The sequence below is a fragment of the Ambystoma mexicanum genome, chromosome 8, assembly GCF_040938575.1.
Source record: "Ambystoma mexicanum isolate Mex_15411 chromosome 8, UKY_AmexF1_1, whole genome shotgun sequence".
NCBI lineage: Eukaryota > Metazoa > Chordata > Amphibia > Caudata > Ambystomatidae > Ambystoma > Ambystoma mexicanum.
The window spans coordinates 1,051,959,727-1,051,987,487 of record NC_090929.1 but is presented as its reverse complement, the minus strand read 5'-3'; the positions used below and the strand labels follow the sequence as shown (position 1 = coordinate 1,051,987,487).

General features: G+C 44.8%; 1 protein-coding gene across 10 annotated transcripts in view; it reads right to left on the bottom strand.

Annotated features, from left to right (window-relative positions):
- The window catches only part of ZMIZ1 (zinc finger MIZ-type containing 1), a 706,997-nt gene that overhangs the window by 72,364 nt on the left and 606,872 nt on the right, over positions 1–27,761 (bottom strand). For all 10 annotated transcript variants that reach the window (XM_069611024.1, XM_069611019.1, XM_069611015.1 and 7 more), the window contains 4 exons: positions 3,997–4,141; positions 1,896–2,010; positions 1,308–1,525; positions 89–284 (listed from right to left, as the gene is read on the bottom strand). In XM_069611024.1, coding sequence (XP_069467125.1) covers positions 89–284; positions 1,308–1,525; positions 1,896–2,010; positions 3,997–4,141 — 674 coding nt within the window. The remainder of the gene's footprint in view (positions 1–88; positions 285–1,307; positions 1,526–1,895; positions 2,011–3,996; positions 4,142–27,761) is intronic.

The following is a 27,761-nucleotide window of genomic DNA, read 5'->3' as shown; positions in this document are numbered from 1 at the left end:
TAAAGAAACAGTAACCCACATACACATCATGGAGTCTAGCAGTATGTAGTGCAGTCATATTTATGAGGAAGGCAGGCAGTGTCTTTACCTGCCCATACTGGTTCATCTCCTTGTTCTGAGTCTCCTGCAGGGCAGCTACTGTGGCCGTGGCAGTAGCTGTTGCTGTGGCAGCTGCTGCCGCCACAGCAGCCGCTGCGGCGGCAGCAGCTGGTTGGGTGAAATCCTGCGACCGGCCGTGCTGGGACATAGCCATTCCACCAGAGTTGTTTGGACCACCAGGATAACTGGAAAGGAGAAGAGCATAGGCAATTACAATTAACGGCAATTGGCGACTTGCTGTTTCCAGGTTCTCCAGGTTACAGGATGCATATCGACGCTACCAGAATTTGCATTCACCAGACAATGCCAAAACTTTGAAAAATTCCATCAAAAAGAAGCTTGAGTTTTACACTTTATATTTTGAAAAAGTGTTAGTAATCGAAAGCTTTTAAGTATGTATGTTAAAACACATCCATCTCGTCAAGATTTCTTATTAAATATTCTGAAAAGATTCTTTTAATTTCGAGATCTTAGAAATTTGAGCTGGAAAAAAAAGATGTATAGATTAGGTCATGCTGGCAAATGGACTCACTATCAGGGACTACAATATTTTGGTAGCTTTCCGCTGGCCTCTGTGTATTGCTAATCACTCTCCAATTTCCAAAAAGGATTCATTGGTTTAAGACTACAAAAAAGAGCACATCCACTATTATCCAGCCCACCAGTATCTTCTACTTCACTAGCTATATGCAGTGATTCTTATTGGTGCTGAAAGCAGACGGTAGACATGAAAAGGAAAAGCTGTACAACGCAATGGAAGACGACAAATATACCATATAGATTTTGTAGCTATGATAGTATAGGCAATGGGACTCTCGGAGGACAAGCATTTTAAAGGAATGGTTCGGGCAGAAAATAGTATTGTCCATATGGGTCGGCCATGTGGTTTTAACCATAATTTGATCGATCGTACAAACGTTCCCCATGCACCTTGCCCGAGTTTTCGGAAAAACCGTGGTAGACCGAAATCTACCAATGTTTATTTAGCTATTTGTTTGGCTATACTAGGATAAAGATAGGGAGTGTCTCAGCTAGGAGTTGGTGGTGAAGAATTAATGTAGGTGACCATAAGCATTGTTGCACTGAGTACCTGTAGAATACTCAAATAGGAAGATTGAGTCTACCGTCATGACTGAAATATGCATAATCATTTGCAAGTGGATAAACGGCCTTCCTCTCAGACATCATGCGTGCACAATGTGTCTTACCTGCCCCCGAATCCTCCGCCGCCGGGGTAGTTGGGCCGCCCATACATGCCCTGCTGCAGATAGGGTTGATTCGAACTCCCTTTTGTCGTAAACTGCTGCTGTTGGCCAGCATACTGAGGAGAGTTCATGCCAGGGTTGCTGTTGGTCATCCCCGAGCCCATGGGATTCCCTCCAGGGTTCATGGGATTGTTGGTATTAACCATTGGGTTTCCGAGCACCTGTTGCAGAGGGTGGGGAAATCAAGGTAAGTGCAAATTTAAACAGATGTAGGACTTAAAACCTCCTCCCTTCCATCTTCTCCAAAAATAAAAAAATTCTATTCAGCTCTAATGAGTGCCTGCCCGTAAGTAATACGAATCATTCCCGGATCTCTGGGGTAGCTACCTACTCCAGTAGTAAATCAGCCACATTTGCCTGAGGTTTAATTTGATACTAATAAACACCAGATCGGATGGGAATTGGATGAGGAAAAGTGGAACATTCAAATTAGGTGAAACAGAATAAGTTAATTGTGCACTGGGCGTCCAATAAGTGGCCTTAGTCATGGGAAATAGCTTATTAGCTACGGATGGTCCCTAAAATGCTTACCTGGCTTTGGGAGGTGTTTGTGACGCCCCAGACAGTGGTCACGACCGACAGAGAGCCTGGAGCCTGGTTAGTGTTCTGCTGCCAGGGGACAGAGTCATAGGGGAAGGACCCATCACTGCAAAAAACAATAGCAACAATCATGTTTTGAGAGCACGGTCTTCAAATGAAGATTCAAGAAACAAAGATTTTTTCAAGGAATTAACAAGGATCAAACGTTGTGGGGTAACAACAAGTGACCATAATAACAAAACAAAGGTGGAGAGTAAGTAATCTTAAAATTAAAGTGCAAGCATCAGCAATTGATCTTGATACCAAGTACCAAATAGCCATAACCTCCCACACAGAAGAAAACCATCAGGCAAAGTTATCAAACATGGAGTTTTGTCATTAGCGAATACTGGCTGTCACACTCGTCTATCAGAGTGCATTTAGCAGCCATTACACACTATATGTGTACCACAAGCCAGCCTGCTCGATGGTCGAAGATTGGTAAAAGTTAAGGGCCTGTTTCATGTCTTTCCAGCAGTCTGGGCTCCAGCGTGGTAACTCAATGTCGTCCTCACAAGAAGTATGGGCCTGCTTTTTGAGCCTCTACACAGAGTCTCCCTGAAATTTCTCTCCTGGAAGACATTCCTAGTTGGTATCACTTCAGCCAGACAGGTCAGCAAACTTTCCCGCAACCCTCCCTACCTGAGATTTAATCAGTCTAAGTTGCTGTTTTGGACAAATCCTTCTTTCATATCAAAGGTACCTTTGGCATTCCACCTGAATGAACACTTAATTCTACCAGTGTTCTTTGGCTCTCCATCACCAGTGGAGCAAATCTTACATTCCCTTGATGTCGCCTGAACCCTCAAATTCTGTTCTTTGCTCGCACCAAGTAGGTGCAAAAGTCATTGCAACTGTTTGTTGCCTTATGACCTGTCGCCAAGGGCAACGCCATTTCGAAGTCTTCTGTTGCAAGACGACTGTCAACGTGCATTTCCCACTGCCATCACATGGTCAACAGGTCCCTTCCAAGAAGATCAAGAGCACATTCAACAAGATCTGTTCCATCTGCTACGCTTTCGTGTCTGGTGTTCCCCTGCTCAATATTGACAGGGCAGCCACGTGGAGGTTGATCCACACCTTCACAAGGTTTTAATGTGTCAATAGGGGTTACAGTGAGTGGTCCCAAATCGGCAAGGCAGATCTTCGTAACCTGTTCTCATGGGGTGATTGTTCGAGAGGTGAGTTAGGCGATTCTTCTGAGCTATGCCTCCAACCGTTTTTGGATGTGTATATGTACTGCGGTATAATCTTATTCAAGAGCATGAACATCCATAAAAGATCTACTGCTGGAGCAGGAATGCGGTTACTTACCTGTAACTTCTGTTCTCCATCTTTTCATGGATTCACATGCAACCACCCTTCTACTCCTCTCTGTATCATACTGATACATTACATGCTCTGACAAATCTGAAGATGTTCACCAGGGGAGGAGCTAAAGGTACCTTGTCTAATTGGCTGTGGGCAGCATGACCCAAAATGACTAATATAGCATTAAAGTGACATGTAGTTTAAAAGGTAGACTGCTTTAAGGTCACTGAGGATTCTCAGACGGACGACGGGGCATTAAAGAGCATGTGAATCCATGAAAGGTCCAATGCTGGAGAAACACCACACCACCAGCAAGTTAGCTTACAAAACAGGAGCACAACCAACAAGTGATCATAACCTTAACACTGAGCATCACAAAGAAAGCTTGACAGCCGGTGGTAGCACAAATTGACTAACAAAATCTGCCCTACAACTACGTGACCTTAATATGAAACTCCGAGAACCACCAAGTGACCTGATCATCAAACACTGGGAATACCACAGAGTGATCTTAAAATCAAATGCCTTCGAGAGCACTAAGTGCCCCTAACATAAAATACGTGGGTTAGAGCCAAGTGAACTTCAAATCAAACGCAAAATGGACACAAAACCAGCCGTACCATTAAATGACCTTCATTTCAAACATCCACAACACTTTTACCAGCAAGTGATGAATGTGAATTTCGGGTGTAGGGAAAGCTCCAAACCAAATAATTTAGCATCTGTCGTTTCGCGCACTCACCCATGAGACAGAGTGGGTTTCATCGAGCTCATAGAGTTCATGGGGGGCTGCATGGGGATCTTCCCAGCGGGGTCGTTCTGACGGCTCTTTTGGTGGCGAAGCAACAAGAGTCTCCCCAACTCTTCACACCACGAGGAAAGCAGGGCTGCCAAAAAAACATAAGAGCATGCAATAAATAACATGATACACAGATGGCAATAAAATGTTTGCAGAAAGAATCAACCCATTCCAGTCTGTTCAGAAATGCAATAATTCCAGCTCAACGAGTTGGGCCCTACAAATAAAGGAAAAATATAGTCAACAGCGGTATTGCCTAATCAGAGGGGTGCGATCCCACATACTACTCGCCAAACAGCTTCAAAAGTGGCACTCCCTAATCTACTGGGAAAGAGGAACTCAAAAGATGCTTTATCTAGTGGGAATGTTAAGGACTGAAAGGAATTGCATGGGCAGGAAACCTGGTTTCCGAACCTGGGAACAACCATTTGGGTCATAGGTATTCGCTAAACTGAGGACTTTGCTGCTGGCTATAAAACGTATTTCACCCCAAGAAAAATAACACCTGCTCTCACTTAAAGAGCTGGAAACTTACAAGGCTACAAAATTAAAAAAAATGCATAAAAAATAGCATTTTTAATCCGTGAGTAATTAACATGCTAACATTATCAATTGTGATTGAATGAATGCAGAATTTCTGTCTTATCAGCCATTTTCAGAGGGGCGTAGCCAATGTCCAACTTACACATCGCCCATTGTAGAATATTACTGCAGGTCATGTGCATGAATCCTTTACTTACCTGCAACTTTAGTTCTCCAGAATTGGTAGCCTCTCCACCTCATTTGGTTCGTTTTCCCACCCGTGAAAGCCATATTAAGCTTGTAACTAAGTAATCGTGGTGCATGACAGCATACACAACATTACCGACCTTACAAGGGGAAGGGGAGGGGTTGCCACGCGTACCTATGAAAGATATCAATGGTGGAGATCTACTGTTCTATAACCAATTATTTTCCACCATACTGCCTGGGTGGAAGTTTTGTTTTGTTTTTTGGGTCCCGTGCTCGGGAAAGTTACTGTAGGGGTCCTTTCTGTAAGATCCCTCTTCAGGCCCACCACAGGTACATGGGTGGATATTGCTGTAAAATTCCTTATACATTGACATTCAACTAAAATGCTCTGCATCAATGGCATGAGCTCAGGCTTAAAGGGTCACCCTTCCCCACAGGGGGGGGGCGGATTTTGAACGATGTGGAAGGAAAAGGAGACGTATGGGGTGCTTCCTGCACTCATTCCAAGGAGGGAAACTGCACTTCACAGAAAAATGTGAGTCAGAAATAAACAAAAGGGGAATTGGGGGCAACGGTGGCTGCAGTGAGATCTATCAATGAAAAGTATTTCAGGTGTAACAGTAGTGTGGTTTGTTTTTCAAGAATTACTGAGGCTGCTCCCAGTTGGATGGAGTCGTCATGGTCGTAGGGATAGTCTTTGCTTGGGTGGCAATTAAAGATGAAGCCACGGCATGATAGCTGGGGATGTCTGCTCCCTCTAGGTACCCGCGCCCGAATATGCTCTGATCCCCAAGTGAAACATGCTGATTACCAAAACTGAAGCGACCCTTTTTTTTCCCCCTGAAAGTTTGAGACCTGCAACACGACCTTTACACGTGCGTGTAAACCTACAATGACACTTCCATGTTTTTCCAATCACTGCCATCTACTGTTGCTCTTGCCAGTTAAAGGGAACCCCATCAGATACTGACCATAGACAGAAAGCCCTTTTAAGCCCATTGTGCCCCTCCAACAACAGATTACAAGGTGCCGGTGGAAGTAGTGTTGGCACTGAAGGTCCAAAATGTTGCTGCAGCGATCTAGGGGGATGGTGATGTGTGTGGTGTGTGTGTGTGTGTGTGTGTGTAGCGTGGTGACCCAGGAGAACGAGGAATTTTTATTTCTTTAGATGCAGGAGATCATTTTTGCTAGATTCTGGATCTGGGGAAATCCCGCCTATTAACAACACTGTTGATTACTACACTGCACATTCATTCCTATTATCCGGCTGCAGGTTCAAGCAGATGATGAACGGCGGACTGACGATACACGTTAGATATATGCTGTGCATTTCACAGCATTCCCACACAGTAGACCCCGAATACCATGCAGGGTTGCATAACACGCACACAGTGCATTTACACAGCTAGAGCTGAAGCACTGGGCTCTAGGCACAAAAACGTGCCCCAGTATGGCATGACACTTTCTGAAGGTCGGTCACTGTGTCATGCACTTTGAGAGTTACTAGATTACACGCGTATGTAGGTGATCATACAGAGGAAGATACACAATGAGAAGAAACCTTGTAAAGGGCTTCGAAGTATGACATAAAACCCAGTATTATACACGTAATCTTCGTGCACTTTAAAGCTGCTGAGCTCAAACTACAACCAAACTCCCACAACTATGCCATCCGTATGCTCTTATTGTATCCTATTAGTACTGTACAACATAGTTGGACAGAGCTCTGTGTTGCATAGCAACTAGGGCCACACTATATAAATACGTGTATAAAAACCATAGGTTCGCCAATTTGTGCCAAACAGCCAGCACGTCTGTAATCTTACATTAGAACGTAACCGAACGGGTAACGTTCTGAAAATGTAATCCCAACTCCACCCCTCCCCCCTTCTGCCTCCGATCCTTGTGTTTTGCATAAACGTCAGTAGAGACCTAACTGTGCAGTGTGATACCTGCTGAAATAGAACCCGGATCAATAGCGACTGTCTGGAGACTGTCACACGCTTCGCCTAAAGCTCATTCTCCCCTCCCTGCCTCCGCATAGCACAAATACACGCCAATAAACTCGTGCGCGGGTTTCTTGGAAGTGTGCAAGCAACTTGCATCTCGGCCGTTCACATGCTGTGATGCCGGCGTGCCACAAGGTGGCACAGCGAAAGCATACAAGACTGACCTACCACTCCTGGGCTGCTTTTGGTTATTTGTATAGACTACCGGTACGCACTCCATTACATTTCGGAGGGCCAGTTTGGCGCGGCACGATTTGGCGCGTGAGTCTGGGGAAGTGGGGGTGCGGGGATGCAGGGGAAGGCGGTTTGGCGCCAGCATGTTTCAGCGCGGGAGAAAGCAACACACCACCAGTGGTTTGCTCCAAGTCAACACTAGCCTTTCACAGTCTTACATATTTGGTGTGCAAAGCAATTAATGCATTACTAGGTTCGCTGGGTAGCTTCTGTAAAAATCACTCTTCATCTCCCTCTATAAATAAAGTTGAAAACGTGCATTGAGCAGTACACACTGGTAGTGAATCTGCAGTGTACCCCATCGCACACCAGTTCATTGCCATCTTAAGAGAGCCCAATTTCGCTTCTTAAAACGTAGCAACTCATTTTGAAGTAAAATGTTTCCCGAAAAAAATATTTATAATGCAATTCACTTACTTTGGGGCCTACACTACGTTAGACGTTGTCTACGTGCTGGTTGTGTGCCCCGCCCTCCTTTCAAAGTCCAACGCGTGTTAGTTGTCATGAATAACTGACCCAAGGCCAGACCTTGTTACCAGGCAAGCAATCCATGGTGTATTTCCATGGGAAACGTAAGAAAATCCAGATCGGAATCGGCACGTGTTTAGAAGGTGCTCCTGTAGTATTCAGTGTCTGCTCACATTTTCCACCTCAAGTAAGAGTGTGCGCTGAACCGGCTGCGCCAATCTGGCTCCTACGGTGAAATATCCACGCCAAATCGGCCCGCGCCGAACTGACTGTGCCGAAATGTCATGCTCCAGCTTGGCCGGGCTTTGAGGAAGTACTGCGATACATCGATGACAGTTGCACGCTTCATCTAACCTTCCACATATAACTGAGTGGGGTCTATGGTGGTGGTGGTGGTGGTGGTGGTGGTGGCGGTACATGTGACACATGCCAACAACGCAGACCCAACTCAGTCACCAGTGCTATATTTCCTGGCATACTACCATCTCTGCTCTGTAGTCAGGGCAGATCTTTAAAGTAAGCATGCTCCTTATATTGAATTTTCTATGTAAAGATGAATCGATCACAAAAACGAATTTCTTAGAGTTACAATATATTAGTACTTGCCTAAAAAAACTACCCACTTTGACGACTGTCATTACTATCACCTTAAACAAACGGAGTAAAGGTATTATCTTCAGCCTTGCTTGTGACACCAATATGAACAATTCCAAACTGCTCAGAAAAAACGCTATGTTGGGCGGGATAAAACAAGAATTGTTACACAGCACTCTAAACCCTTCACTGGCACACATTCAAACACACCATCCTCGTGATAACCACGTGCCTCGCGCACAGCACCTTCCATGGAGGGGGTCCACAAACAACGACTAGCTCATCCCATTACACGCCCGCTAGGAGGCAACAATCCTGCAACACAGTACAATGACAGTCACAGGCTTCACCCAGACACGCCACAAGAGGGCAACCTTTTCACTCTGCAAACCCATCCAGGGACCTCCACTCACAGGTGAGTAGGACACTGAAAGGCAACAGGGCCACCAGGAGGATTTCTTATAACCAGGTTTGTCAGCAGACCAAAAGGAACAAATGAGCACCTACAAACGGATCTAAGAGATTACTGCGACCCCCGAAAATGCAGACTTTATTTCAACCCCTTTTTCACCCTGCATATATGCAGGGGGACCACCCCTCCCCCGCATCCCCACCTTTCATTCATTATATACTGTACTCACCCCCCCCACGATCAAAGGGGAGTTCAAATAAAAATAAAAAAATCAGCATTTTCCTGGGTCGCAGTAATTGTATAATCTCCCAATAAACAAGCTCAAAACAGGACGCCATTGGGTCAATCTCATTCAAACGCCCCACTATGGACTGTGGACTCTAATAACAGCCCTCGAGCACATGGAGACCAGCCTTGGGATTACTGTGTCTATGCCAATCGCGTCAGTCTTGCTCATGATGCCCCACTTCTGTTATGGGGGTGTTTTGGGTGGGGGGTACAATTGTATCTCTTACGCAAAGGTTCAGGATGGATTTTGGACACACAACACAAAGAACATTGCAATTGGTTCAGGGCCACCCAAGTACCGTCCACATCAGACAAGTTTTGAAGTCCTGCCTTCTATCACAACATCACTGTTACACAGAGGTCAAAGTGGGCAGGAACTAAAGTGTATAACGTTTTTGGGGAAATTGGCCATCGTTCCTACAGGTCCGAGCCCCATGATGAGGATTCGTACATGGACTCAGCTGGTAATACTCAAGGGTCCATCATCCTGATGAATCTCGCAGGTGCTGGGCTGCTTTTGTTTATTTGTATAGACTTCTTGGGACATTACGCCCATTGTAGAGAGACCACAACACTCCTCTCAGCAGTAATCAGTGTTTATCTTCTGAAATCAAGCATGGATTGCTGCAGACACAGTGGGTACAGATAATGGGCGGGGTTGTGTGTAGACACAGTCCTGGGCATGTCCGTTAAGCAGTGCAAAAGGTGGTGATTGCAAGGGGGACTCCGCATGAAGCTGCCTGCTGTGGGGCTGCGGAAAGCTGCCTGCTGTGGGGCTGCGGAAAGCTGCCTGCTGTGGGGCTGCGGAAAGCTGCCTGCTGTGGGGCTGCGGAAAGCTGCCTGCTCATCAGTCTTGATAGTACTGTTGCAAAACACAGCGGTGCGAGGTGGAGTGAAAGGAAGGGCCCAAGTATGGAGTTTGATTTGAGGAGGATGGTGAGTATCGGGAGGGCGAGAACAGAGTGGGAGGAGGAAAATAGTTCCACTACTTTTTTGAACACTTCGACTGATACTGCTGTGTCCACCCTGTTGAACGGACCCTACTGAGTTGGTCTTGCCCATCCAACCACAACATGGGACATCAAGAGCTCTCTATGAGCACAACTGGGTGAAACCAAGGCACATCAGATCAAGCACTAACTGGCCACTGTCAGCCGAAGTACAAAACCGAAAACAGTCGCTCATGTTTGATAAATAACATCAGCTCTATAATTCCATCTCCTGTGCTCCCCCTGTCGCCACTAACCTACGCAACTCTTCCACTTCCCACACACTAGCCCCTGCTAGCTGCTAGCATCCCTCATACCAATGCCAGAGGAACTGTGGGGCTCCAGCTGCATGATACTGCAACACTTGTCTTAAAACACGCACCCCATTGCATATACGGACAATCTTAGGGTGACCAACCGGGACCAGCTATTGACATAATACAAAACAAAGATCTGGCACTTACTTTTGGCCTGCACCCGGCAACACCTCCCGATTCACCCGCTTATTCTGTTCTTCCCTCTAACCTTCACCTCCCTCTTCTACAACAAGCACCAAGAGACCACCAAAAGTGCACAAGGTATGTGTAAGACCACCTTACATTACAACCAAAAGCAGGCATTCTAGGAAAGGATTACTGGAATGCATGGGGGAAAACCACACGAAAAGCGCGATGGTCAGAAATGAGCATCAGTATACTTGCAATATTAGTCGGGCATCCTTATTCGAAAATATGCATTCCTGTCAATCAAAAAAAAAAGATGCAATATTAAAACGAGAGGGCTGCTTGAACAAATGTATCCTTGGAACCAGGCAATCTCAAGGCATACTCCTGCACGTCCCTCAAAAGGGCCTCATCCCAGATATTCCCTGTTGGTGTCAGGATGCATTGTTAACTCTCAAGACAGAGCAGACAAATGCACAAACCGATCAAAGGTAAGAAGTGCTGCCCCTGAGGGAGATCTGGCTCACCTTCAAAGGGGGCACTGAGGCAACACGAAGATAATACGTCCAAGATCTACAGTGGAACATGACATTGAGTGCATCTCTTTTGTGCGTGTTTAAAGTGTGTATAGTTTTAGCTGCCAAACCATCAATGTAAAAAAGTACCTCACTAGCACCATGGGATTTACTTGTGCGTCTTTCCATGGCACAGCATTTTCCCTACTTGGGAGCATTACACATTTCAGTGAGTTGCACATAAGCCAAACACGTGGCACCGAGGGCATGCAGTGCTAGAGCATGCGTTTCACAGGGTTCAAAAGCAAAAAAAAGACCGACCGGCACAACAAAGCTCAAATTCCTACGCTATGGAGATCAGTGATGGGATCAAGGATATATCAAGCCAGCCAAGGGAGGGTGGTGGATGGGGCAGGACTTTATAGTGAGGGCACCTCTAGATAAAAACTCCACCTTCAAAATATCTGATCGAATTGCCAAGCAGATACATTAAACATGTGTTTACAAATCAGGAAGGCGTATACAATGCATTCTGCCACATGAGCCATCACTGTTTTACAACAGGCATGCTTGAAAATGGGCATCACATAGGTTCAAAATCTGCACTTTTACACCCAGCTGGCATTTTAAAAGGCTATAACCCCAAATTAGCCACTAGTTGAGATTTAAGAGGTTCTGTATTTAACATAACGTGCAGTTTGTGAGACTAATGGCCACCATGCGTCACAGGCTTCCTTTAAACTTACAGTCAAAACACCTTTGGATCTAGGAGTCAGCACAGAAGTACCTTTACATAGAAAGTCACGCCTGTGTTCTACTACAGCTAACTGTTCATTTTTAAACATTCTGTATAATTTGCCTTCAGACCATAACCCATTTTTTTCTCCTGACATGTGGTTGAACCCTTGCCGTGGCTTGCAGCACACAGATCCTAAGCCTCTGCCAATTCAATCTTTAAAATATCTTATGTGAATGCCCAACCAACACATGGATTAAAGATACGTTTTCACCCTGAGAAACGGATCCCTTTTTTAAAAGACCAGGAATGCATTTACAGAAATCCTCCGCAGCGGTGACAGTCACAAAGACACTAAGAAGAAAAAGATTAGGTGAACAAATTCTTGTTTGTGTTTGAATAAAATCTAGGAAATAAATCATACACAGATATTCTTTTGCTACTTACTAGCAATCCTCAGATTTGTGCATCTTAACTTTGCTCCTGTTAAACCTTTTTTCAGCTCATTTAATTAGAATGGTAGGAATAACCAGCCCCACAGTCCGACATCCAATAGTTCCCTTTTCAAGTTAAAGGGAGGAGCATGCACACATCAGATTCACATCCAAATAATGCATGCATTAAACAACGTGTTGTAATTCACCCTCACATATATCTGAGGTTGAAACGGCAGCAGGTTAGGTGGCCCTATAAAGGGCCAATTTACAAATGACCCACGAGAACATAACTAGCACTCACCAGCAGTACTGGAACAACTAAACTTGTTTTATTTGCTCAGAAAAAACAAATCCTAACATTTAATAGTCCAACATTCATTGTGTATGCCAGCAGCCATATAGGGGATTTCAACAGTTTGGTAGATAGTCTCCCACCTGCCGGGCCACTAACCACCTAATCAAACTATAATACGTGCAGATGGTCATTTACGTCACACAAAGCTAGTCACCGCCCAGCCTTTTCATGCCAGGCTAGAACCATAGACCTAAACCACCAGCACCTGTACACGTTCCATTAATCGAGGAATTAATTACAAGACGAACTACTTCACAAAGATAAACACTAAGTGAGTCCACACATTAAAAGTATCATGCACTCTTACACAGACAGACCCTCCAACCTCGTGAAAGTTTGTAGTAGGCACCCCAGGCGCCTGGCAGAAAACTCTTCTCAGAGTCTCCAATGATCACTACATCGCCCGTCTCATCATGCCCTGAAGTTTCTGGGCACATCGATTATCTGCAAGTAGACAATTGTTTGACGCAGGAATCCTGTCCCAAATAAACCCTGGATATTGGCGCGTGAATGGGTTCCCAACGATTGCCCTCTTGGGCTTGGCCCCTCAAATAGGAAAATCAGAAGGCTGAATCAAATTTTATTGGAAAGTTCAGCTGGAGATCAACTTCAATAAGACAAAGGTATTAGGGGGTCAAGTGACTTCTGGACACCAGATATATGGCCAGCTAAAACAGATCGCTGTTGTAAACCAGAGAAACAGGTAAAAAAAGAATGCTATGGGCGACTACCTGGATGGAGTATGCCAGTCAACTGATAGGTTAACGGAAGTTAAGCGGGGTTGGTGGGGCACGAACAATGGGTGGTTTGGGGGACGAAGTGGTGCCGAACGTAGCGTTCATGGGGGACCCCCTCCCCTGAAAGGACATCAAATAACCAAAAACCCCAGAAGAGCGCGCGCGCGCACACACATGAACACAGACATCAGCCAGCCATTGGCAGTAGATCGCAGGAGGAAGTAATGTGCGGAGGGCTGTGCTTGAATTGTAGAGAGTGCCCGTTGCTTATTAGTGTCCAGCACCCATTGATCTGTCGTTATTCGTTCCCATTCGTCGACATATGCTGACACTCTTCCCCCCAGAACGGTGTGTTGTCTATCACTGCTGATCTTTATTTTGCTCGTCTCTCGACGACGACGGATAGGATGGTCTCTTCCTGGACGTCTGGAAGTTCCGGCTTTATTTTTTAATTGGAGCCAAACAAGACCAACTCCAAGAATGCAATGGTTTGTTAAATGGAGACCTTGTCACAAAAAGACCACGTTTTCGTACATCTAGTCACCTCATCATCCTATTAACGAAGGCTTGTGAATTCAGAAAAGCAAAGTGCCTTATGCGAAGCAGGAAGCAGAGTACACATCAAAGTTACTTTGAGTATCTTCTTTTTCAAGAGGGGGGGAGGGAGGGAGCAGTACCCGTGCTAAAGTTGCCAGAGCAGCTTCGTGATGGCATGTCAGCCAGTCAAATCTTTATTTCAGTTGTGTCATATTGCAATCAAAGTAAAAAACACATCGAATTACATTATTCATTATAAAAACATCAACAAAATCATTTCCAGTAGTAACAATGCACAATATTTAGATAAAGCAAAGCATAAAAACACCAGCTATAACTATATTTTATGAGAAAAAAGGACTACGTATAAATATATTTAAATGAGACCTTCACAAAGCCCTTTAATTCCAGTGGATATAATACGCAATGCTACAGGTACATTATTGCATGAATGCCCATGTTGCTTTCATTGTGTGCACCCCAAGCAAATAGAGAAAACCGGAATTACACTGGTAAAATTATGCTTCTCTTAATATTGATTTTAGTAGCCTTTTACTACACAATTCATATTTTGGACAGATTACTAAGCAGCATTTGAAATTGTGGGGAGCTTGGAGCGATTTAAGCTCCTGCTGGTAGCCTAGTAGAGCCTGGTTAGCTTAACACTAACAGCTACCAGGAGCTACTTCTGGCTTCCCAAGGCAACTGGTGACAAACATACCCATATGGCATTAACTCTGTGTTTGAGACAATCTATAAATAAGCTTTAGGAGATATATATACAACATTTAAAGCATAAAGGGTCATAAGTAACAGACCAAATGTTAATTGTGCACCTTATGCTGAAGTTAGATTTGTGGCACGCTTTGTAGTAGCTCCTCTTTCCCCAATAGTAGCTTATCCAATCTTAATTTCGAACCCTGCTACTACTGTAAAGTGCGAAAGTGATTCCAAAGATTAAGTGCAAAAAGGACAATGCTCAGGGAGATGCTCAGAGAGACCAACTTACAATAAAGCTCTCAAAGGAATCGCATTAAACCAAGCTTGCGTTATTAAAATTCTATTTGGTGGCAGGAAGGACTGCATTCACAAGCACTGCTGCTCTCCAGCTCTTTACAGCAAAGTAACTTGCAATTTTTTCAAAGCAAATGGAATCTTGTGTTTTGAACACGTTAGAGAAGAGGGCACCCTCCTCACACTACATGTTATTATGGTAAAGGTACAATGTCAATGTGTTGACATGGTAAAGGTACAATGTCCCGGGACATGCTTCTTCATAAACGCATGCATACAATGCCACACATTGGGCAAGCTGTGTATTTTGGGCCAATTATGGACTGAAGGGCATAACCCCCTTTCACTAATCAGCAGAAGCCACAGTCATCCACAACTGCATGTCTGGATTAAGAGAACTCCCCAAATGCCAAAACACTGTCCCCCCCACTCCCCCAGAAATAGTAAAACTAGGAATTGATAAAAGGACCTGAAGTGTCCTGAAAAAGTCCAAACATGGTGTTTAAGCGCTGCGCTGAGGTGTCCTGGAATGCAGAAAACACAGTGTTATGAAGCAGTGTCCTGGGAATTGCCCAACTGCGTGTTTGTAAAGCAACAGCACAGCCTTGGATATGATGCCTTGGATATGATGAGGCATAAGCAAAGGGTGAGTCCCAATTTTTTGTTACAGGGGGATTGAGCTAGAATAGGGACTGGTTATGAAGTGTCAAACACGCAAAAGAAACAGCTCAATTACCCCTCTTTTAGTCCACCTCGGACTTGGGTCTGGGAAAAGGAGATAAGGATAGATTATCTATTTCATCCATCTGAGAGACACATAGAACAAATGTTTTCAAAAGAGTAAGCAGAGTGCAACACACATTTTTAATCACATCAATTTAGTAACACAAAAAACATGGTGGGCGCTTTCCACAAGACACCTCACAAGTTTAAAACACATTCAAAGAACTCAGAAATTAAAAAGTCCAGCAAAAACACATTTTTTTCTACTGTTGTAACAGATAACCAACATTTTGAAAACAGTTTAGCAAGGTGATCTCTCAATTTTTTAGGGGAACTAAATATACACAGCGTGACAGTTCTAATGCTGTAGGGGAGAGACACATAGATCGTAGTGTCTACAGGACGTCTACATGTTTCGGCCCACAGACTTACATCAACACCATCCATGGTGTTCTGCTGTTCTAGTTATGGCCCTCTTCAGGACAGTATATTGCTTCTAGGGTGACAAAGAAGTTCACAGAAACAAATCCCCGGGTTTTTCAGTTTTTCAGGTACTTTATAGACTCTTGTGGTTGGACTAAAGATCGATTACTGTAGCATGGAAATTAAGGGTCACTTTCTCTTTGTGCGTTACAATACGCAACTTAAACGAACAAATTTCGGCTTGTGACAGGCATCATGCCGTTGTTGTTTCCTTTCGTCAAGGGGTTTCCTTTTTTCCCCTGTTTTCCGGACCTGGTGCTTCTTAGGCCGTTTGTGTCTAAAGTTGGTGGACTAAAAGAGGGGTAATTGAGCTTGTTTTTTTGCGTGTTTGACACTTGGATATGATGAGCCAGGGCGTGTGTAAAGCAAAAGTAGTGTCCACGTTGGAAAAGGCCATCTGAAGTGCCTGACAAATGTGAGTGCTTCCCTCTGTTTTTCCAAGTAGCTGAGATGTCCCTGGAAGTGGAAAACCTTTTTTTTTTTATAAAGCCCCAGCATTTAAAAAGTGACGTTTTTACAAAGCACGTGCAGGGTCGTACCAAAGTTGGAGACTGTGGCACCTAGGGCAAAGGGGTGTTTATAATGCCGGTGGATGCACCGAGTAGCACAAGGCTTTGGTGTATGCCGCGTTAGCAGCAACGCACACCGCTCTTGGGGGTCCATGCTCTGAGGACATGGAGATGCCCCGGGGGCCACCAGCAGAGTGGTTGCAAATGGTGGGGTCGGAAGGGCTGGAGTTGCGGGGCAGGAAATAGGATCTTTTGGGGCAGCAGGAGTGACGCTGAAAGGGCAGGGATAGGGAGGGCTTATATAGGGATCACAGCTCCAATGATCCACTTTTCGCAGGTGTAAGGATGAGAGGAATTAACATGTTGCAGTAGGGCGGTAAGTGTGGGATGAAGGAGGTCAGAAGGGCCGGGAAAATACAAGCTGGTAAACTTAAGCGGTTGGTAAACGAGTAGACCACCAATGAGGTCGGGGAAACCAAACAATGGTGTGGGAGAATCCAGAGACCCAGGAAACGAAGTAATGGAAGATAAGGGAACATTATATCGGAAACCAAGGACTTAGGCAAGAGGGCCAGAGACCTTGGAAACCTAGTCGTGTGTAAGAGGCTGGGAGGCTTAGGTAACTGGGTATGTGTAACAAGTCGGGAGCCCTGGGAGTACTGAGCAATGGCGTAACACCTGGGAAATAAGCAAGGACGAAGAGGTGGGGAGGGACTAGGGAAACTGCACAACGTAGTTTGGGGTGGGAGATCTGGGAAACTAGCAAGGGTGTAAGAGGAAAGGTGACCTGGGAAATGGAGGAAGGGGGCACACCAGGCAGAAGTGCAGATAATCTAGGGTGGGGGTACAGTAATTGTAAGGAGCCCATGCTCAGTGTAGAACTCTTAAGTATGTGTCGTACGAACGGATCACTTGTAAGTTACCTCCTGCATAATAAAGCAGCTGCTGCCTTTCCGACCCACAGTATGTGTGTGGCCTGTTATTGATTGCATGATAAGTCACAAAGGGCGAAGGCGGGTTGCGAGCTCCTAGGGCTGAAGCTTGGATGGAAGCTGTGAAGTGCTGTTCGGGGATGGGTCCATTGGGGCTAAGTGTGGGCTGTTGCTGCATCAGTACATGCTGAACTTGCCCTGCCCTGAACTTTACAAGCGAAAGAGGCCTGGCGTCCACTTGTTTAGAGTTCAGAAGCCAACCCAGGTTGCCAGAACTCTGTGCTGCATTCCCAAAGCCTGCAAGGTTTACAGAGCAACTGAAAAGACAGTACTCGTGTTGGAGTCTCCATGCGAAAATAAATGCCATGTGCTGTCCTAACGAGTAGAGAAGCTTTGGATGAGAAGGCGATCCTCTCGAGTGCCCACTGCCGCCTATTCTTCGCAACTACGAATAACAGCCCGTGAAGGATCAGCAGGGCCCCGAGAGCAGCAGCAGCCACCACACAGGGTGTGACTAGCATAAGGGGAGAATACCACATGCGCATGAGTAAGAAAGCATGACTGGACTGTGGATGCATGTACTTGAGGCGCACAATGCTGCTTCGCCTATGCAAGGACGGCTTCAATGCAGCTCTGAGAAAGACCAGGAAAATAGTGTGCCTTTGTAGGTTCTTAAACAATGTACTAGCGTATGCCAGACTTGAGCGGGCACCAGTAGTGCATGCCAATTTGCAAGCTTACCACCTCAATGGCCACCAACTTCCTGGGAACTGCTTACCAACATCTCCGAACTGAAATACCCCCCCCCCATGCAATCTCCTAGATCTGCATGAAAACCTCTTGGTTTGGGTTCACACAGCTCTTCGTCTCCTGGCGTTCTATGCCTTATGACCACAGCGGGCATACTTCAAACTACAGATATCTACACATGACTCGACAAACACCATGATTTACATTGTACACGGGTAGGCTGGACTATCAGTTGTGTTGATCGCCAAACAGATTTCCCATCGGCCACTTTGCAGCACTGATTATAGAATTTAACTGTAGCATGGTTATAGCACAGTTCTTTCCTGGCAGACGCCCCAGCCTGCCAGGCCCATTTAGAACGCAATGGGTGATCTGCGTACTATTGTAGTGGCATGCTGACAGTGTGCTTGGCAGGGTTATCAGCAGCCTGGAACAGACAAGGCATCTGAAGGAATTGGATGGTTGATTCAAAGGCAAGAGTGGGCTGTTCAAAGCTCTCCTGTGCTCTGATAGATCATACAGGTCTTGGCCAGGCTACATCATGCAGGAAGTCCTGTCTGGACCTGGATAAAGAAAGCCGCCCTAAAGAAAATGCTTTATCCTGTGCCTTGCTGGTCTGAATGGACAGTGGTGTGCCTGCCTTCTATACGGCCTATTGGTGTGTCCCCGAGTGTTCTGCCTTGAGTGTTCCTCGTTTGTCAGCTGGGGAGAGGGAGCTGCCTTTCCCCAGCGTGTGGATGCCCGGTATCTCTGTCCTCATCTTACTTACCTGTACCTGCCACATGAAGATCCTGGTCACACCAATAAAGGACACTTACTTATACTATCGCCTCCTATCATCCTCGGACACCCAGCACTTACTAATAACAAAACTTTTTAAAACTGAGGTTAACATATAAAGGGGACCCATGGAGTTTGATTCGGGGCCAAACTCGCCCTCTAAAAATGTTTAAACCGGTTGTACAAATTAGCACGTAATAAAACTTCAAAAATAAAATAAAGGGGTTAAAATCTCTGAGCTTCAATGAGGAACATTCCATTGGGATGTGAGAAGGATGATTTAGCAGGATTTTACAGAGGCAGGATATGGGACTGTTAGACAGTATGAACCTATAGATTATGAAGGATTTCGCAGGACAGCCACTCCTGTCCTCGGTGGAGTCGCACTGTGCTGCTCACGTCTGCCTCGGCAATTGTATACCCGTTTACGTGAGGAAAAAAAGAGCCTATGGCGTCAGAAACTCGCATAGCAAAGCAAAGATGGTGGGACCAGCTCTGCCCTCGCAGCAAGGTATAAGGGCCCAGCCCATCTGCCTCCACAGGCCTAGTGTAACACTAGACTCCTCAGAAAAAAGGGCAGGTGCAATGTGCTTAATGTAGGCTGTCACAGAAGGCGGCCAAAAGATGCCACAGACAGCCTCATACAATGCACATTTTAGATCCTGTGTGGTCACATGACAGCTGCGGTAGCAGGAGAGGGATCCGTGGTGACTGCAAGGATTCAGAAGCCCTCTATAGCCTGTCAGACATCACTGTTGGGGCAGAAAAAAACAAGGGCATCAATAAGTACCCTCCTAAGCCAACCTCTCATTTTATTATCCAGATTGTGTCAACAAAATGGCAAGAGGTTCCTTGTGATTATCTGCACAATACAGTGCTTCCTCGATGATGTTTATGAGGTGAATTTACTTTAAAATCTCAGAAAACCAGAAACGGCGGGTAGGTACATTTTTCAGAATGGGTGAAAAAAATGGAACAACCTTGTGTAACAAGGCAACCTCATCTTATGTTGGTTCATAATATCTTAAGTTTGTTGAGATTTATTAAGACTGGTTATGGACGCATGATGGCCTTGTGGTGCGCCCAAGTGTTTTGGTGGCTATATATACCAAATAGTGATGTCACAACTCTCCCCTGATAAGAGACAAGGATCAGGGCTCTGAATCTACTACAGTGGTGATTTGGCGCAGTATAAAGCAGAGTAACAGACCATAAGGAACCACCTACTTTTGATAACATGGGGCTTGCCTTGTCTAGACTGCAGAAACTTCTATCATAGGGGAGTTTTGACATTATCAAGGGCTCGAAATTGGCATGCGGTATTTAGCTCCAGTTTATAGCCCTGGGAGGAGCCTGGTTAACTTAAAACCAACAGCTACTTTTGACTCCCCAGGGCAACTTGCGCCTTATAAGCATAAATATGTGCTATTAACTCTGTTTTGTAATATGAACAAAGAACAAATCTAAATGACATTTAAAGCGGATTAGTACCCAGGGGTAACCCCCCCCCACCTCTGCTCCGAGCCGGCTTGCGGCCGCAATCTTCCCCCCACCGGGGACTGAGATAAGTGCTCCGCCCCCTCCACTTACCTGTTTTTTTGCTGCTCTTCCGGAGTGGACATGCTGGAAACACTTCTGTCGCCAGCGCGTCAGCTCCGGATTTGTGACACGCTGCCATAGAAATTAAAAAGGGACTGCACATAGTCCCTTCTTTCCACGGCAGCCATTTTTTTGTTTAAATGGGTTCCTTTTTTTATTTTTATGGTCACCATGGAAGGGGAGAACAGAAAAAATATGCTTTTAGTACCCTGGTCTTATGGGCTGGGGTACTAATAGCAATAAGCCCCTCACAGGGGCGTATTACCATGCCAGGTAATGCGTTGTGGCATTACCTGAAATGGTAATGCCCCCCTGCTCGGGTCATATTGCTTAAATGGGAAACACACCAATGGCAGAAATGTAGTGTTTTCATCTCATGGGCATGTTAGTTTTGTGGTGTGCTGTGACTAGCTCCTGGGAGTACTGAAGTAGCTTCTGCCTACTGGTGATGCCCAATACCCAGGAGCTGCTTTTAGCTCCTGCTCATCAAATCTCAATTTTGACCCCTGTTTATCATTTGATATAAATAGACACCAAAACTATCTGGAGCACTTGAGCACATCTCAAGGCCATCCAGCATCCATGACCAGTCTTAATACTTCTCCTTGACACCATTTAGATATTATGAAACACCTAAACATGAGGTTGCCTTGGTTTCCCATGGTTGTTCCATTTTCCGTTTTGTTCACGCATTCTCCCTCAACTTACCCTTTTCTTCCTTTGCTTTCCCTTTTTCTTCTCCTCCCACAGACTATAATACGCTCACCCAACGACAAGGACTCTGTGCTTTAAAACCACTATGGTGGTGACTATTTCAGTATAAAAGCCAAGTAACAGAACACACAAACGATCACAATAACATCATATCAAGCAAGTGCACTATATTTGCGAGGTCAACCAAGCACACACATTATCTTGAAGATGTGATGTAGTTAATGTGCTTTGAATGTAAATAAGCTTGTGGTAGCTTCTGGCAAACAATGTAATGTACATGATGCAGGAGAACAAATTGAGACTTTGCAAAGTCATTGGTAATATTTCAGTTCTCCTGCACATTATAGGCGATTTATTTCCTGCAGCAAGATCAAGCCCTTTGACATGTTCTACCAAAACATTAAATATGCCAACAGTCATCTGCAGACTTAATTGCTTCGAACACACTGCTGAACCCATTAACAGTGGATCCAATCTTCCAAAACGTCAAGTATGCTTAGCTGGGCAACAATAGCCTTCGCTCCAGGCTACCATCACCACCACTGGCATCCCAAACAAAACTTCACCTGCACAAACAATGTATACCTTCTAGAATTATCTATGCTGACACAATTACAAGTAAGCACAACACTTCTGCACGCCATTGAGTCACACCCAGACTCAATCTAAAACCACATCCCTGGTCATCATGTACAACACTAACTAGCCTCACACAATAAACACTGCTACCTTCCAGGAAGGCCTCCCACCCAGAAGCCTTTTAGCTGGACTGAGAAAAGTAGACCTGCACATTTACCTGAAAAGTCAAATCTTGTAGCTCAAAGATGGGGTCTTAGGTAAGGGAACTTTACTTGGGAACTGTTCTTAGTGAGTCTACTTTGTGTCCACTTTATGGCTCCTATGGCTTCAACTCCTCAATGTTTTCCCAATATCATCCAGCACCAGTAGCTGCACAGGGTAGTCTTCCAGTGAGCTCACAACAGGGGGCCTCAGGACGCCTCCTCACAAGTACCTTACCAAAAGGGCACCACTACCAAGATGTTACCCAAGGGGCGCCTGTACAGCATTGATGTCATGGGCACTAAAGACTGATGCCAAGTGCCTTCCGGCCCTCCATGAACTCCCTGCAATAACACTGTCAACCTTTCCAAACGAAGCCACTTACACATAGCAACTGAATAATCCTCCCAACCACCATTAAACAGAACATTACACTTGCACAAGCAACTTTCATATCAGGGTCCTGGCAAGGCACATTAGCACCACGTCACACAAGGCTCCACCCTTGACACAAATGCCTCTATGTGCTTGGTACAAAACACCCAGAAAAAGATCAGAATGCAAATTACTTCTGGTCTGCACGCATCAACACAACAGCAAAGCTAACTTGGTTTTTCCTCTCTCCCTTATAACCTAACCCACTACACTCTCATAGCCGCCACAGCGCTTGCTCTTTCTCATAGCAGGAAATCACTGAGTGTAGTACTCCTTCCTCCATGTCTGTCTGCACTAAGCACACGATAGAAATAATGCAGTGTTTCCAGCCAGTCTGTCAATGACATGATGGTAATAGCAGCATAATAAAAAGGCGGCCACAACGGATTGACTCCCGTCACTGCTGATTTGCATGTGTGGCAGGTGTCTGAAGAGGGTTTAACTTCTACAACCTTCAGTCCTACGTAATTATTTGTGCACCTATTAAGGCGAGTGCACATGTATGCAAAACGTACAAAATAGGGGCAGCATGAGTAATAGCTGCTGCACAAGTTCGCTCCACAACAGCCCTGGCACATTTTGTGCAAGACCTCTTCAGACAGACGATCCTGCACATCCCATACGCAAGAGATGGCCGTTGGTTGAGGCTGAAAACGAAAGCATGCCAACTAGTGCTGGATTCTCATATGCTTGTGTGCGCAGGGGACAACGGCCTGAAACCATGAAACTCATTTCACACGGAGCTCGAAACAACTCTCAGATACAAACAACGCCCAGTGACGGCCAAACTACACTAGTCCACAAGCAGAGGCATTCCCATGCAAATCCCTCCACTTATACCAACCTCCTTGAAGTAAATAACTGCCACACTCTGCACGACTGGAGTCAAAACATGTTGACCAGCTTTTTCGGCCGCACTTGCTCACTTCCTAACGCCATTATCCACTGTAACAGTACTCACTGTATTGCCTTCATGAAGACGAAAAGGCCAAGCTTCTATAAAAAGGCACCAGATTTAATACTTTTTTTAAATTAAACTCAGGACCTGCGGGTTATAAACAGATTCCCACAGCAGGTGCAATAACCCGCCATTCCACCCCAAGAGCCGTTTGCCAGTAACCAGATGCAATGCTCTGGGCAGTCTCAGTTTCTAGCAATGGCGCATTATAAAAGTGTATCATTTGGCTACTCAGGGACTTGAAGACAAGTGCGCGCAATAGGTGCAAGACTTTGAAAACCATGACAAAACAAGGATCCCTTACATAAGACCCCATCTTTGAGCTGCAAGATTTGACTTTTCAGGTAAATGTGCAGGTTTACATTACGCTATGTTTGAAGAATCGGCAGCATCGTTTTTTAAAAAAAAAAACCTCTGAAGACATCAGTGGTGAATACGAATAGGCTGTATGTAAATTAGAACCTACAATGAGCCGCCATCTTGACTCCTCTTAGGAGCCCTTTCAGAATTAATCTCGTCACTTTTCAGCAACTATTAAACATCCAGAAAAGATTGAAGACTGGAACCTGGACATGGCTCAGCTAAGGCTATATCCCTACCTGGGACATGCATAACTGCAGTACACCGCAGACAATGCAGCCGAAGACGAAAATCACACCTCATGGACGGGCCAAGAAATAATTTGAATTTTCAATTAAACCCTACAGCATAGCGCTGTCATACAGAGTGGACATGTCTGTGCACTCGCAAGCAAGCATAATTCCAAGGAGCAAATTTCTATGGCTTGTCTCTGTGTTCCTCAATTACCCCAATAAGTTACAAATAACGAAGCATTACAAGATGCATCATTTTTGTTGTAACATTATTTTGCTCAGAAATGTTAAAATCGCCTGAATCCAATGCTTCCCGAACTTTGCCTAAATTATTCTGGTTGTAAACTCAACAAATTGCTAACACGTGCTCCCTCCTGCCGGTCTATTCAGGGCAACATTTGTCTTAGGTAAGTGAACAACCCCCTTAATGGAGTTTATAAATTCTCCTGAGGATAAACCTCATCGACTGCGATATTGATATTGTATTTGTATTGCGCTCATACACATGTGTTTCAGTTCAGAGCACGATCTGTGCACTTTGCGCCTTGTTGAAGTTTTACTCTACACAGTGTAGTGGTTGCTTGTCGGTTCTAGCTCGGGTAGACCTTAGACTATTCTTCTGCTAATTTACTGATTTTAAGCAACGCACGCGACATTTCCCCATCATCACAATCCTTCCTCAATTGAGGGCGTTTCCTTCTTTCAGTATTGCTGTGCATGAGGGGTAACCCAAGAAGGAAAACCTCCATGTAAAAGGTCTGGACCCAATCGTCCATAAAGAGGACGAATAGTCTCCCCCAGATAGCACAGACAAGCAAGGGCTACTGTGTGAGGAATACAAGTTCAAGAAGGATATGGGAATGATTTCCAATACACAACTGTAAAGATGGTCGAAAGGAAAGTCCACAGCACAATGGGCACAGCCTAGAAGGTTTATCCTTAATTTCACTTGACTAATAAGAGAGAAGCAAAGATTACACCGAGTACAAGAGCTCAACAAACAGGGGAACAAGCCATCAGTACAGACAATCAAGGAATAGTGCACAGTCTATGGAGCAGTGTCATGGGAAAATACAACCTGGATGCCAAGAGAATGCATTAACCCCACTGAAGGAGTAGTTCATTAAGCAGAGTTTGTAAATAGAATAATTTAGGGAAATTTCATTAAGCGGTGGATTTGACATGCCTTAACATTTGGAAATAAAAATGGTTTCAAACAAAAATCTATCATTTAATACAATGATGTATGTATAACTAATTTATAACCCAGCATTTAAAAAGTCACATGCCACCCCAATTCTACATACACGCGTGATCATGCATGCACATTTCCCCTTGTTTCTCAATCTGTATGCGGAGTTCTACTGAGGTTATTATACAAAGTGTACAGTTATGGTTTCTGATTGGTGCATTGCGTTAAAATGTGTGCTAAATGGAAAAAATAATTTGAATTTTTTGAAGTCATTGTTTTTAGAAAAAGGTATATTTGCGTATCATAAACATTAGTAATGATGTTATGTAGTTCTGCTTTTTGGTTGATGGGCACAACTTATTTGGGTCTCCTATGATTCTAGGCTTTGTGAATGCTGTCTTACATCCATGGACTACCAAACTGTCCGCGGACTACATACAAGCCACATTGGGAGTGAATATCATAAGGAACTTGTAGCAGGTTAAGGGTGCACTATTAAAAACCTACAAAATTCACAGAAAAAACTTTGTGAAAGGGACATTATGGTTAAGATGCACGAATAAAAACCTACGAAATTCACTGAAAAATCTTTGTTTTTAGGAATGTTATATCCGCTTACTAGACGCTCTGCTTTGTTATGGCTTTTGTTCATCACAAACATCCTTGCTTCTAGGCTGGTAGGCTTCAAGCCTAGCCACTTGGCACAGGTTGAGCAATCTTGACCGGGGAGCAAAGGGCAACCCTCTCAATAGCAAGATCCGGGTGAGAGTTGCAAGGGAGGCACAGGATTTGTGTTTAAGGTGGAAATGATTGTGGGATGATGGGGCATCACCCAATATTCTGCTACTAGTACTAAATGTGCATGCACACTTTTGCAAACTATACATAAATGTAGTGAATGAAAATGTCTTAGTTGCAGTAAACCACACCAAACAAAAAAGTCAACTGAATGGGCATTTACACCAAATAGAATTACCTTAATCGTACTGAGTGCATTTGTGTTAATTTGGTACTTTGGCAGGCATTTCGACCTGCAATGCAAAATAGGATACAGTACAATAAACCCTGTAGGAATTATGCGTTCATGTTATGTGTTTTGAGGTTTTGGCAAGGGTGATTAGCATTCAGCATATTGCGGCTGAGGGAGCGAAGGGGTGCTGGCTAGGATCATACTTGCCAACATTCTGTGACCAAAAAGATGTAGGATTTTTGAAGTTAAAAAATGAATAATTCCCATAACTATGACATCACAGGAAAATACATAACATACATTGTTGGCACCATTGAAGTATTCTAAAATACACAACCCATCAAACAGCACAGTATGGAAAGATGTTCAAATGTTAAAAATGTATAATTCTGAATGGTAACTTAACACCAAATTCAATTACCTAACTTCACAGAAGGTAATCACACACAGCTGGTAGGCAACGTTTGACACTGCTCTGTAGGAGCAGCCCAGGCAGTACATATTTATTGCAAGTTTAACACTGATTGACATGGTGACTGATACCCCCCCTTAGTCTGATAGGCAGATGTTGTGTGAATGTGTTAACACTCTGCCACTTGCCTTCGCTGGTGGTTCACCTAAGGGTTGTCCCGGCCAGAGTGCAGGACAGTCATGTAGCTGTCAGGTCAGTGGATTGGTCTGAGCCCAATCAAAGTAATCACCTACCAGTCAACTCTACAGACAGACTAATGTACTGCATATTTTGTCCTGGAGCTTGCCTTATAGTCGCATAAATTACTTGGCACTATAAAAAGCAGTAGGATCCGTCAATGAAATCTGTAGGGGTAGGACTGCTTAAAAAGCAGTAGCCTACTGCCTAAATCGGTAGGGGTGGCAAGTATGTAGGATGCAAAGTTGAAAGGTTAGTTAGTAGGCAGTACTAGCTTTAGGTAAGGTGATGCCACAAGGGGCTGCAAACCGGTGCCCTTCAATTTATCGGGTCCATCAGTGCCTATTAATAAATTACACGAAGTAAGACCATCACAGACATTGGACACATTTATAGTTTGAAAATGGGCAATAATCTAAATGCTCAGAGAAGCATAGGAAATCCGCAGAATGCAACAGATCATCCCTTTCCAGTGCTCGTCCACATGACAATAGTGCAGCTGTGGGTCGGATTCGATGTTGTGTGGGGTTTGCCTCCTTAGGTACCAGTGCATGGCACGTGTCCAACTGCATTGTATTTTCACCAGATGTATGGCTCGAGTGCCACTCTGGTTGATGCATCTTTCAGGCGGCAGAGGGGAGTCAGAAGGCAGGCTCTGGCAAATTGACTAGCAAATGCTGGTCCGTAGTATGGGCCTTGGCAGCGTGACCAGTCCTAGCATGGTATAGCTTCACATTGTATACTAGAGCCAAGCAAGGCTTGGCCAGGCCAGGCTAGGAAAGGCAGGAGAAAACGTGTGACGTATAATAAGGCATATTCTATGCCGACAGACAGAGGTTCTGCAAGGAATTACAATTACATTTTTTGTTTGTGAGAAGGTGCCCCTGTAACTGTTAGTATGGTGGGAGTGCAGGCTGGGAGCCACGTTAGATCTCGCATAACGGTGCCCATGTGCTGTGCCCAGAAGGACCCCTCTGCAACTTTTGCCGGGTTGGGTGAACACCAATTCCTACATTGACTGCGTAAATCCACTTGGCTATCTCACCAGCCTGGACAGAAGACGTCCATTGCCAGAGAGTGAAGAAAGAACCAGGCCCTGGCAGGTCTTCCTCTAGAACATGACAGGGCAGTTTGTTTAGAT